General features: G+C 35.5%; 1 protein-coding gene, 1 long non-coding RNA gene and 1 pseudogene across 3 annotated transcripts; 2 read left to right on the top strand and 1 right to left on the bottom strand.

Annotated features, from left to right (window-relative positions):
• Nucleotides 1–506: 506 nt before the first annotated feature.
• Nucleotides 507–6050, top strand: LOC114727742 (uncharacterized). 2 transcript variants are annotated; one of them, XM_028914457.1, is made up of 9 exons: nt 507–787; nt 1643–1815; nt 2371–2523; nt 2700–2805; nt 3116–3298; nt 3878–4043; nt 4385–4698; nt 5209–5301; nt 5697–6050. In XM_028914457.1, exons 2-9 carry the CDS (start codon nt 1801–1803, stop codon nt 5756–5758), a joined length of 1092 nt encoding a protein of 363 aa, XP_028770290.1. In that variant the 5' UTR covers nt 507–787; nt 1643–1800; the 3' UTR covers nt 5759–6050. The 2 variants fall into 2 exon arrangements, with proteins under 2 accessions (XP_028770290.1, XP_028770291.1); XM_028914458.1 differs by having other exon boundaries at nt 509–792.
• Nucleotides 6051–7748: 1698 nt separating this feature from the next.
• LOC114727743 (cyclic nucleotide-gated ion channel 1-like) lies at nt 7749–12389 on the top strand (annotated as a pseudogene).
• Nucleotides 10239–10909, bottom strand: LOC114727745 (uncharacterized). Its single transcript, XR_003738614.1, has 3 exons — nt 10823–10909; nt 10279–10282; nt 10239–10249 (listed from the first exon to the last, which is right to left on the bottom strand). It is a non-coding gene; the product is annotated as an uncharacterized LOC114727745 (long non-coding RNA).
• Nucleotides 12390–13417: the final 1028 nt, after the last annotated feature.

Genomic DNA, 13417 nt, shown 5'->3' with positions numbered 1-13417 from the left:
TGATTTTTTCTCCAGGCTAAGGTACAATTCTGTCCTTAATTTTATTTTCTAGGTATGATTTTGATCCCGATTTTTTTGAGTGCAATTTTGACCATAAAGGATAAAATTATACCTAAAGATTAGAGATAAAATTGCACAAAAAATAGGAGACAAAATTGCAGTTGAAAAATAAGATAATGGGTAAAATTACATTCCTAAAAAATTATAGATTAAATTACACCTGAAAAATAAGATGTCAAAATTGGACCTTCGCCCCTCTTTTGACTTACAAAAATCGTCGACATTTTCGATTGGGCCTAGAGGCAAAACCCACATTCAGCCTTTTCTGAAACTCGGGTTGAAACCCAATATACAGGTTCGGTTGAACCCGCCCATTCGGAAATCCGGATCCTCCTTGTTTCTCTCCGATCGAATTTCTCTCCCTTTTCAGTTGCCTTTGCATAATTGGCCAACCTTCACCGTCTGTAATTTCATGAGCCCCGTTCTTATTTCTACATCTCGCGTAATTTGTAAATGTCATATCATTTTCCACCCCTCGGAAAATATCTCTCTTAAACTTCGTTGCTATTCAGTACCATGGAGCATTTTGTCCTACACTACCTCCGGCCAATTCTCCGGGCGGCAGCTTTTGAAATTTCATCTCTCTTTCTATTTACCAGTTAGACATTCATAGCTTCAAGCTGCTTAGCTAAAAGCCTGAAACTTGGTGTTGGTGCTTCTGAAGTCACCGAGATAAATAGTGATTTTGTTTCCGTTCTCCTTTCTGCTGGAGATTCAGGAACTTAGTGTAAGGTTCTCTTTACTGGATCTTCGTTTCCCCCTTTTGCTTCCCGGATTTTCGGGTTCTATCAAGGCATTTAAATTTATTCACTATTAATTTTAAGTTTCACTTTTGAGGACACGAGACAAATGCTGTTAATGAAAGCAGCTGAGGCTAAGGACTTGGTTAACAGCTGAGATCTGGTTCACACATATACTTTCAATATTTCCGTGACGCTCAGCGGGATATTGCCAGTTGCTATGATAGTATTACATGATTCGTATGTTCATGCGTTGTGTAGTTGTAATGCCTAGTGTTATGGAGAACTAGAGCACACTGATTTCTTTGTTTGATAAAAGAAATCTTTAGGGTATCTTAAAACTGTGGTTGAGGATCCACTTATTCGTGCAAAGTGAATAATGAACTCAGACATTCGACTTAGATGAAGCAAACTCAAATGAGGCGTTTTTGGTTCAACATAGCGCCGATTTGAACTCGCGACTTGATGGGTAATACTTAAATTCGAATGAGGTGTTTTGTTGCCTTACGTTAACTGCACCAATTTTTTATGTCAATGTTTATTTAGGACCAGCGAAATAATAATGTAGTTGTCATTCTTCGTGCCAAAAGCTTTCTGACTGTTTGATTAATCCTGTTTTTGTTAAGTTTTTGTTTGGGAAAAAAAAACTAGATACTACCATGGGATATATAATTTACCATATGAATATCTCCGTGGTTTAGTAGCGATTCTGTATATTGTACCGGGAACTATTTTTTAGGATACTTTTAGGATGGATTTGGATTTCCATCAGAAGTGTTTGTTGGGTTCAAGGATGATAAGCGATTTATCATGGAATTCAATCATAATTCTTCTTTTTCCAGGTAAAAACTACTGTAATTTGAAGGTCTTGTAGACATTTACAAATGTTTTGCCTTCAAAGTGTGGCAGTTGGTGAATAATTTAAATTCCTCCCAAAGGCATGTGGCCAGCCTTCTTCCAACTGAAATGAAGACATGTGGCCATCCTTCTTCCAACTGAAATGAAGAACTCACAGGTTCTCTCGTCAGTCGTCATACTCCTTTTATTGTTATGTAATCTTTTTGCTTATTTAGAATGATTGTCATACACGTGTCATCAAATTTTTCGGTCTACCACATGTGACGTTGGGACAAATTTTCCATAAGGGTATTATCTTCTTTGGTCAATCAAAACATCTCTTCTCCTTAGATTATCTGAAGATGAAATAACAACAGCAAAGACATTAGTGGGAAGATATTATCAAGTTATTATGGTGCAATTGTTCACCTGTTTGTGAAAATCAAAGGAACTGTGGAGTTTCATTTATGTCCCTGCAAAGCACACAAGTTCCCATGTATGTATAGTTTGTTTATTGACGCATCTTTGTAAAGAAAACTAGCATGGACATCTGAATGCTCTAAGAATTAGGAAATTCACAAACTTTTAGCCCTTTGCATCCAGTATCATGAGCGCATTTCCACTGTTCTCTAAATTGGCGGCGATACGTTGTCTGCTTGATTCTCTAGGTGAATGCTTATTGCTGCCTGTGGATTTTATAGTTAAGCTAAATGTGAGTTTTATGCAATTGCAGAGCCCAAAAGAAGAACCCTTAACTCATGTGTCTCATGAGTCACAAAATGAACAACAAAACAATGATACATCTGATGCTCCCGTTACGGACTCTGGTTCAGCATCTGCTTCAGGCAATGACAGCAAAAAGGTTTCACGACAGGATATTGAGCTTGTAAGACAATCCACTGTTTATAAACATTTGATTAGTTTTCTTTTATTATGAGAATTTCCACATGCTTCTTTCTTTCTTTTCCTATTGTTCCTTTCTACAGGGATATTTTATAGATGCTCTCCTTAACTGTTCAGTTTCTTTTCCAAGTTGATTAATTGTTGAAACTACCTCTGTAGGTCCAGAATTTAATAGAAAGGTGTCTACAATTATATATGAATAAAGATGAAGTGGTTAAAACACTCTTGACTCGAGCAAAGATAGATCCTGGATTTACAACTCTGGGTAAGCACCCTGAAGTAGCTGTCACACTATCAAATGTTGCAATTCTAGTTAATAGTTATATCTATAGTATATTATTTATTGAAATTTATCATCATAATTGATGTTTTTTTCCTTCTTTCCTTTTATTTGGTTCCCTCTCATTTATGTGTCAATGATATGGAAATCAATCTACTTCGATGGACAAATTGCGCTTGAAAATTATGTTCTTGGTTGTTATTGCTATTTTCCTTTCCTTCTTTATGTCCAAAATTATACTTTTTGGCAGCTACATCTCCAATTGTACTTGGATTCATTCTTTATGTTAATTCAGTGTGGCAGAAGTTGGAGGAAGAGAATGCTGATTTCTTTAGGGCCTATTATATAAGATTAAAGTTGAAAAAGCAAATACTCCTCTTCAATCATTTGCTTGAGAATCAGTACCATCTGATGAAGCATTCCATGGCTCCAAAGGTTCCATTGGCTCCGATTCAGAATGGAATTCATCCAATGCCTGGTAAATCTTGCTTCAGATTAATGGAGTTAATCCACTTCGCATATTGCAAACCAAACAGTGAATTGTGATGAGTGGCGCTTACATGTCAGTTTTTTAAAATTTGTTATTCATATAACATCAACATCCTAGCCAACAACTTGAATCTGTTCATATTTCTTATGGGTAATCATGGCTTTTGAGAATGGAAAAGAACAAATACTGAGCAAATATATAGGGTTTATGGAAGTTTATCCTGCCCAACTAAATTTCATGGTTTATGATATCATCAATATATCCAAGTCCCTGCTTGCAGTGTATCCACTATTCAAAAAGATCTTGGTTCGAATTGGAGATTGACATTAGTTGACCCGTGAGGATTTATGTTGCCAAATTAATGCTTGGAAAACTTCCTTGAACTAAAAATCTTTTTTAAGTGTTTTGCTAATACTTCACACTTCAGTTGCTGAATCAGTGAATAAGCATCATATATGCTGTAAAATAAGATGAACTAGATAATTCTTACGTGTTAACTTCAGTTCTTCTGTTCTCAATTTTCCCTTACACCCCACCATTCTATAATACCACTTGTTTGCAGTGCAGTCAACAACCTGCCTATGGGCTACCCCGTGTTACAGCAACCTCCCAATATGGCAACAGGTCAACCACATCTTGACTCCATGGGTTCTGGAATGTCAAGTTGTCATGTGGTTAATGGAGTCCCTGCTGCAAGCAATTTTAATTCCATTCAGATGAATTCTGGAAATGAGTGAGAACCTATCCAACTACATACCGTTTTTTTCCATTTGAAATTTATTGGACAAGAGTACTATAAGTGCTCTGTTATTTTGGCATTTTAGGCGTTCTCTAGATGATTTAGGATGACTGGTTTTTTGTATTCAGTCTGAAATTTTTGATTGGGTTTTGCATTGTTTAAAAGTTACTACTGCTTTGATCAATGTGCTATTACTATTTATTAGCATGGTTGTCATGCCTATAAATACTAAAGTTGAAAACTGGAATGCTAAGTTACTTCTTTGTTTTGATCTGTTTAAGTATTTTGCTTGATAGAAAATCTGCTAATGGTAGCTGCTTTTGTCATTGTTGAAGTATGGTGATGGACCACAGTGCTCCTGATATGGCTCCTGTTATTCCATCAATTAACTCAATGTCGTCAGTGTCAGAAATGGCAGTGAGTCCTACGTCAGTAGCATCCAGTGGTCGTTTCCCCTTTACTACATCAGATTTATCAGGAATAAACACAGATGCATCAGCTCTGGATACAGCCTTTGCATCTGAAGTAGCCAGTTCAGCAGGACTGCAACTTGCAGCAGATGGAAACGCAGCAATTTCCAGATCGCTTGAGCAAATTCCATGGAATTTTAGCCTATCTGATCTAACTGCCGATTTGTCTAATTTGGGAGGTATTGTGTTATTGACCTTGTGCAATTCATTTTTATGTATTTAATTTAGTCAACTTAATCACAGAGCTCGTCCAGGAATGTAGTGTTTCAAATGTACAACTCGCATTGTTCTATTATATCATGGCACACCAGCAGTACTCTAGATATTTGTGACAGAGTTGAAGCTGTTGGAATTTGGAAACAAGCAATACCTTCGTAAAGATGCAGTGATGTCTTGCAAGTGGAAGCACCAAGCTTTCATGTCAATATGGGGGGAACTGGTGTTATCAATGATTTCTTTCTTTCTTTTTGTGTGTGTGTGTGTGTGTGTGTGTGTTTTTTCCCCCATTAGTTATCAATAATTTCATTTCAGTGCTATGAATTCTAGTAAATCAATGTTTCATCACTTCATACGTAAATGAATTGCTTCATGTGGTCAGGGGAGCTAACAGTATTGGTAAAAGTCCGCTTAATTTGGACAAATTGGACATCCTTATGTTTTCTTCATCAATTATCTTGAATTCTTTGCAGATCTGGGAGCCCTTGGTAACTATCCTGGTTCGCCATTTTTGCCGTCTGATTCAGATATGTTGCTTGAATCTCCAGATCAAGATATAAATAATGGTAAGTGCTTGTGTGTGTGTGAATTCCTTGGTCGTTTTACATGTCCTGAGTGTAATCATTTTGGTGAAAAATAATAGGCATACTAAATTCACATGACACGCTAAGAACTAGGTACTTATGCATCAGAATGAAATCGAACTTTGTATAATGAAACACATCAAAAGAGGACCTAAAAACATATAGAATGAATATCTCGAGGAGAAAAGGGGGGAAAGAAATCAAATATTTAAAGCCAGATAGTTAGTAATGAAGTAAAAACCTGATGATGACAAACATCTACTTTCTGGAAAGGAAATATGCTTGAATCAATTTGTAAACTTGCCTTTTACTTCCTCTGGCTGTGGTCCGAGCTTTGATTGTAACTTGTACCAATGACAGCTTTGTTTTTATTTCAGTTGATGACTTTCTTGTTAGTTCTGAGCCGCAGTGCTCTCAGTCAGACGAGCAGAAGTCGTAGATGAAGGAAAGACAACTTGTGCTTCGCATGATAATTGTTAGGTTAGGTAAATTGGGCGAATAAATGTCATTCAGTTTATTTGCTGTCATTAAAGTGTGGGCAAACTGCCCTTCACTATCATCCTGCAGATAGAAAATTTCATTGCTACTGGGTAGTTGTATTCTTCTGTATTCATTTGAGAGACCTATTGTTTGGAAGAGTTAAGGGCTCATTTTAGGACGGAATTGATGAATTTGGATGCATATTGGTTGGGATTGAATTAATGGCAGTGCAGAGGCTGGTGGGTTTGTACTCCAGATTTCCCCTGACACATTGATGAAATGAATTGAAGTGCAGCATTTGTTCTTCGGTGGAGATTGATTCTTTTATTTGGAGATGAAGCACATTTCATTTCTTTGGTTGTGACTGTTGCTGCCTGAAGGCTGATTAAACATTTTTTAAAGAGAATATTAATTAATTATATATGATTTTTTAGATATATCGAACGTAAAAACTACAAAGTTGATTTTACAATCGCTATAAAGACCCTTTTAATTTATAATTTCAAATTGTTCTCTTTTTCTTTTGCCAACCAAATTGATCTCTTCACACTATGTGAAAATAATAAGTAATTGTATAATTTTAAAATATTTTATTCTCGGTTTTGATATTATTTTTCTTTGAGAACAAAAGATAAATAATAAACTATTCTTAACTAAGTTTGCTTCATGTGTTTGATTCATGATAAATTAGCCTATCTATAATTAATTTCACAATGGGGTGGTTGCTATGGATTCTACTGTGATTGTGAATATTATACAAGGATGGGGGCAATTATTGGACAACTTGATTAAGCACATTAATTAGAAAATTAATTTTAAAGGATTTAAATGCAAACGATCTCTGGTTTCTTAATTTCTTTATTAATTGTACCATATCTGATCTCTTTCATTTTACCCAAAAAAAAAAAAAGAGGAAAAAAAGCCAAAAAGAAAAAGAAAGAAAAGAAGCCATGGATGGATGTGTCGTGGCCTGCGAGATCATCCTTCTCGTGCTTTGCGTGACGTTGACAGAAATGTGTGTGAAGAAAATTATAAAGAGATGGAGATTTCTTTCTATATTATTTATTCTATAAAGACACTTTTAAAAAATCAGCTTGTTCTAATTCCATTTTATAAAAAAATATTAAATATTTGTGGTTAAGTATCTAGGTCTTTTTTTTTTGGGTCTTCGAGATCTTTTCGATGACTTATGTTGTATTGAAAGGATATCTATATGATCCGATCGATTGCGTCAAACCCGCGGTAGCAAAAAAAGAAGCTTTAGAAAAAATGTAGGATTAATAGGATTTTTAATCCTTGAAATTTGAAGTTATTTTAGTTTTTGATTTTTGAAATTTGAAACTGAATTTTGATATTTGACTTGATTTTGATTTTGACTTCTTTAACCAGTAATTTTGATTTCTGAAATTTAACCGGTTTAAAAATTTGGTCTATGAAACAAGGATCAAAATAAAAAAAAAATTAAATTTTAAGAATCAAATTCATTTATTTTAAATTTTATGAATCAAAAACCACAAAGATTTCAAATTTTATATACTAAAATTATTGGTTTTAAATTTTATAGACCAAAATTAAAGTAAAATCAAATTCTAAACACTAAAAATGATATGAACAAAAATGACAAAATAGACCGTAACCAGCACCCTCTGAATGGTTTTCCAAGTTATTTGGGTTGTTAAGCGTCAGAGCCTCAGCCTCCACTCAGATCATTATTATAAAATCATAGCCTTTTAAAGCATAAATCATTAAGGCTAAATCATTGCTTTTGAAACTTTAGAAAGTAAAATTCATCTTCCAACACAAATCATTAAGGCAATTCACAAGAGTATTTTTAAAAAATATTTTTTCATAAAACAAAACAAAATTTTTCACGTATTTATTTCCTAAATATAAAAATACTTTTAAAACACTCCATTAACCATTGATCACCGACAAAACAAAAGAGCACACTTACACACAGCAAAACATTCTCAGGTCTCTCCTTTCCTCTCAGCTCTGAGGCTTCCCTCTGTTTTTGATTCCTCAGAAATAGAAGCAAAATTCATGGATCTTCGGAATGTCTGAGGTCAATCACGCCTTTCCCGTTTTACCCCCTTCTTATCTTCTTGTTTGTTTCCCTTCTTTGGCCCCTTCTCACCATACATAGCAAATATAAGGACCAGGGTTACTTCGTACTTCAAGTCCCCTGTTTTCATCCCATCTTAATTTCCATCCATTCTTGTCTTTCAAAATTTATATAGATATATTATTAATGATTACTCCAACTTCTGTGAGGGACTCGGGTTATAAACTTGCTCTATGTTCAACAGACAAAATTTATGTTAACAATTAGTATTTTGCCGGTTTTTAAAGATTCCTTTTTTCCCCCCTGCATCATCGAAGTCATTATTCCTGGGTACGAGATTATAAAAAGACTTCGAGAACTTATTTAAAAAGACGTTAAAAGAATGACTTCATAAACGAACCATCTTGTTACATTGAAGATGAAAGTGACTGTGTTGTGTTTGATTTGCCACCCTACGTGCAGACGACCAGAAGGGAAGGCATGAAGATAAGAAACAAATATCAAAGGAGGAGGTAAGAGAGATAGTTGTTGGTCATCTGAATTTTCATTCAACCGACTCGATAAAATAAGTGTTTGCGGGGTGGAAGCATATAGTAAAGTGTGGAATCGTCTTTTAGCTTTGATCAGTGAACAAAGTGTACGGACGAAGTAAAAGTCAGAGGCTTTCAGAAGGAATTTAAGCAGAGAAATGAGACCTCACGGCTGCAACAAAATAGTACTAGTGACAAGTGTAATGGCACTGCTTGTGGATCCGATGATGTTTTATATCCCAGAAATTGATGCCAAGAGGAAATGCCTTGTTTTGCACAGAGCCTCCAAGATTATAACTTGTGCACTTTGCACATTCCTTGATCTGTCCTACGTCATTCTTCACCTACTGCTTCAGTTTCGAGCTGGCTTTATTGGCCCTTCTTCCCGACTGTTTCGTCGCGGTGTGCTCGTTGATGATCTTCACGCTGTCGCAAAAAATACTTATTGTCATCAAAATTCATTATTGACATGCTATCAATTATTCCACTTCCCCAGGTATCTCCCTCTCCACTCTCATTTACTCTCTTCCGCATACATATTCTCTACCACTCTGATCATGTTATAAAGCACTCTGCTTAGTGGGTTCAATGCCCAGAGAAAACAAAAATGATGTCCATCCAATCCATAACAGCTCCCAATTAAAATCCTTCTAATATTAGTAGAAATGCAGTCCCTCAAATAGAATTATCCTTAAAAAGACCTATGAAAAAAAATCCTCCATTTTCAAATCACTAAGAATTACTTTAGTTAGGAAAGAACCCACTATTTTTTTTCTGGAACTCTTGTAATTTTCGTAACAATATCAGTAGCCCTCCACCATTTAGGTGGACTGGTTTGCCTCATAATTTTCTAGAAGAAATTGCACTCATTTGCATGGTCATAAATTGCCTCAAATCCCATCCAACATCTGGCATGGTTTAAGTTCTGCCTCATCATTTACATGGTCAATGGTCATATTTCTTTTTAGTTATACTTTGTCCCTAAACTTCTCTATAATTGTAGTTTAGCCCTCAATTTTTCACAATTTCATTTCAACCCCTCAACGTTATGGAATCTCACTTTGTACCCTAAATTTTTGAAATCCACGTGTGTCCGGAACTTTGTGAACATTACGGTTTTGCCTATAGACTTTCTCACATTTTACTTAGACCCCCAACTTTCCAATCTTTGCTATTTCTAATTTAACTCAGTTTTTTCCCCTTTTAAGCCCTTCCAACGGTCAAGCCAAAACTCAAAACATTCTAGTTTACCTCCTTTAGCCCATATGTCGCTCTCCATAACGGAGACCCGTGCATGAAGTTGAGATTGACGAGTTGAGAGGCTGAGTTGAAATGCTGTAGATGTTAGATTTCCAATGAATTGAATTTGAAGCAAAAAAAGAGGCAAAAGAAGATGATGCAATACAAAATTTACTGGGGATTCAATAACAACTCTGACTTTTTGTTTTTTAATCAGGTGTTTATTTTAGTTATCATTCCAAGAATGAATTCGTCATCGGTTCCACGGATAGAAAAGGAATTTTTAAAGTATATAGTATTAATCCAGTATGTGCCAAGAATTGTTCGGATGTGTCCATTCTTCAGAGAAGTATCTAGAACTGCTGGCATACTTACTGTGAAAGGACGGGCTGCTGCTGCTTACAATCTCCTTCTCTATAGCTTGCAAGCCATGTAAGCTGATTTTTATTCCTTATGAATAAATTATCCATATAATTAGATATTGATTTCTAAGTTATTTCAAATGTAAATTGGTCATATATATGTCAGGTGGCTGGCTCTGTCTGGTACTTGCTTTCAGTAGAGTCAGAGATTCGATGTTGGAGGCAAGAGTTGAACAATGCTAATCTGTCTGCAACTATATACATGAGAGGTGGACACCAGAACTCAACTGTCCTCTCACTTCTTGTTAGTTCTTGCCCCTTTAGAAATCCTGATGACATTGACGACCCAAGAGTCTTCAATTTTGGAATATTTATCGACGCCCTGAGATCTCGGGTGGTGGAATCACAACCAATTTTCCTCAAAAGATCTTCTACTGCTTTTGCTGGGGTTTGCGCAATTTGAGGTTGGTGTATGTATAGTCTTGTTTAATTTGTTCTTCCATCCCCGCATTCGCAAGGTTCACAGTTTGTATTCCATGAAAATATATAACTTCTTTAATAATGCTTGTTCTGGTTAAAAAAAAAAATAAAAAAATTAATGCTTGTAATATCAGAGTGAAGAAAAACACACCAAAAGCCATAAACCCTTTTTCCATGCATATATATTCTGCAGTTCTCTCGGCCAAGACCTCAAGACCAGCACAGTCATTGAGGAAATATTCTTCAATATCTTTATTGCCATCTTCGGATTGATTTTATTCGCGCTACTCATTGGAAACATACAGGTGATAATAGATTGTATTTGCTAGTTTTTTTTATTGCAGTACAGAAACTTATCCATATGGAAGCGATAAATATGGTAATTAGTAGTGTTTAAACTCTCACATTGAATGAATTCTTGAGTTGTGTATATTACAGAAATATCTACAATCCATGCAATCTACAGCTGTTAGAGCTGAAGAAATGAGAGTGAACAGACAGAACATAGAGAAATGGATGTCCAAGCGCAAGCTACCAGAGAACTTGAAGCACAGAATTAGACGATATGAACATTACAAATGGCAAGACCATGAGGGTTTGGATGAGGAAACATTAATGAGAAATTTTCCTAAACATCTCAGAAGGGACATAAAGCGTCACCTTTGCTGGCCTTTACTTACGAAAGTGGGTATCCTCTTTAAACATCTCTCCGTCGAGGAAGATGCATTATTTATATAAAATTTCATTCGTGGGCTTCCTATAAGAGTGTTTAACATGCTTACGTGTGTCTTCATGGCTGACTTTCTCCAACATATGAACATGTCCTTCAGGTGCTAGTGTTTGACAAATTAATGGACGAGAAGCTGCAGGATGCACTTTGTGATAGGCTGAAGCTACTACTGTATGCAGCGAATAGCTGTATTGTTCACCAACGAGATCCAGTCGATGAAATGCTCTTCGTCACGCGAGGAAAACTTAATTCTGTGAGAACAACAAATTATGGTGGAAGACCTGGTCTTATCAACGCCTCCTTTATCGGGGAAGGTGACTTCTGCGGAGAGGAGCTTTTAACGTGGGCCTTGGACCCGGGGTCATCCTCAGATCTTCCTCTTTCGACCAGAAGAGTAGAATCTATATCAGAAGTTGAAGCCTACGCTCTCACGGCTAATGACTTGAAGCTCGTTGTTTCCCAGAGTCGATGGCTTGTCAACGAAGATACCAAACATATTTTCAGGTTTCTGCTCGTTTATATCCTTGATGATGTGTTTATCTCCTTCTCTGTGGAATATTAGTGCAGTGAAGAACACAATTTGCAGAGAAATCATATTGAATTTAACACAGTGGGCTCAAATGATAGGTTTAAATCCAAACTTATTTTACATTGAGCTAAGTATAGTCCATGGAGAACAGAGCCAGTTATGCATGGCAGAGATGTTAAATTGATAAGATATACGATTCACTGTTCTTTGTCTCTCCAGGTTCTATTCCTGGCAATGGAGGATATGGGCTGCCTGTTTCATACAAGCAGCTTGGCGTCGATATGTCGCGATGATTGAGAAATCAGAAGCTTTTGCAGATGATGAACATGGCTTAGCATCCAGGTTCCCCGCCACTGCACAGCGATTGAAGAAGCCCAAATGGTGAGCCATGCAGCCGATGTGACGGCGTACCTCGAAAATAATTTAGGAATGCAATACTGATAAACTAGTATCACACACACACACACAATGCCTCCAATGGGTGCGCTTCGCTTCACTTGGACCTGGCAAGTGTATGTGCCTGTGTGCTTAGCTAGCTTGTTCCAGAATTCGGGTGACAAGTACGTACAGATATGTGCATGACCATTTAAAGCTTTCTGTTTCAGAAAATTCATTAGGGACGCGTTCCTATTCTTTTCTTGCATTCTACAAGTAATAGACGGCTGCATTAATTTTGGCTTAGATTTGCTCCTTTCTTCATGAGAAGAGGGAGAAAGAGACAATGGACACCACCTATAGCATGGGACCAATCATGGATTATTCATCGTAAGAGTTATCACTGTTCATTTTAATCTAAACCATTCTGATTGATTTTGAATGGCTTAGATTTAATTTAAATAATTTATATATTTTAAATAAGTTTTTATTTTGATAGATATGTAATTTAAAATAAAGATAACTTTACAATTAATGCTTCTTTAAAAAATAAAATTATAAAAATTTATAAATTAAAACTTTTAAATATAAGTAATTCATATCAAATTTTAAATGGTCTAGATTGTATCGTAACGATAATACTCATGGTTGTTATGACTACCACATGAGGTTCCAGAATGTACTTAAAGTGACATACTGCTATCCATAAACCTCGCGCGTGTTTTATTTTTCACTTTCAGCAATATTTCATTTTTTTTCCTGATTTTTCTCTACATATTTTATTAAGTTATGCATGACTTTATTTTTATTTATTTATTATTTCTCCATATATTTCAATAAAATATTTGGGAAAATATTATTTAGTATTTGTTCTACAGATTGCAATGAATAAGCTAAGGGGGAAAGTGATCTAATTAATTAGCTAATAAAGCCTAGTAGGATGAGAAAGCTTTGTATATATTGAAGGAAACTTATATATAATTTCATAATGTGGTGGTTGCTGGTGATTTTTACTGTGATTGTGAATATGATAAAGGCCAACGGACAACTTGATTGGGATTGAGGAAATATCATTATGGATAGTCCATATTGTAAAGTCAATGAAAAATAGAAAGATGTTGACCAAACTGTGTAGAAGAAAATTATGAGACATAAGATTAAATTAAAGATTTTTTTCATTTAAAAAGGACTAAATTAAATACTCCTCCGGTTCTTAATATAAGACCCATTTAACTAATTTGATTAGATTAAGGAAGTTAGGTAAGTTAGTTAATTATAAAAAAAGTGACACATTTTTCCTAAAACACC

Source organism: Neltuma alba, unplaced genomic scaffold (genome assembly GCF_004799145.2).
Source record: "Neltuma alba isolate B1F8T4 unplaced genomic scaffold, ASM479914v2 tig00012507_pilon, whole genome shotgun sequence".
Classification (NCBI taxonomy): domain Eukaryota; kingdom Viridiplantae; phylum Streptophyta; class Magnoliopsida; order Fabales; family Fabaceae; genus Neltuma; species Neltuma alba.
Note: the sequence above shows the minus strand (reverse complement) of the source record. Positions and strands in the feature narration are given on the sequence as shown.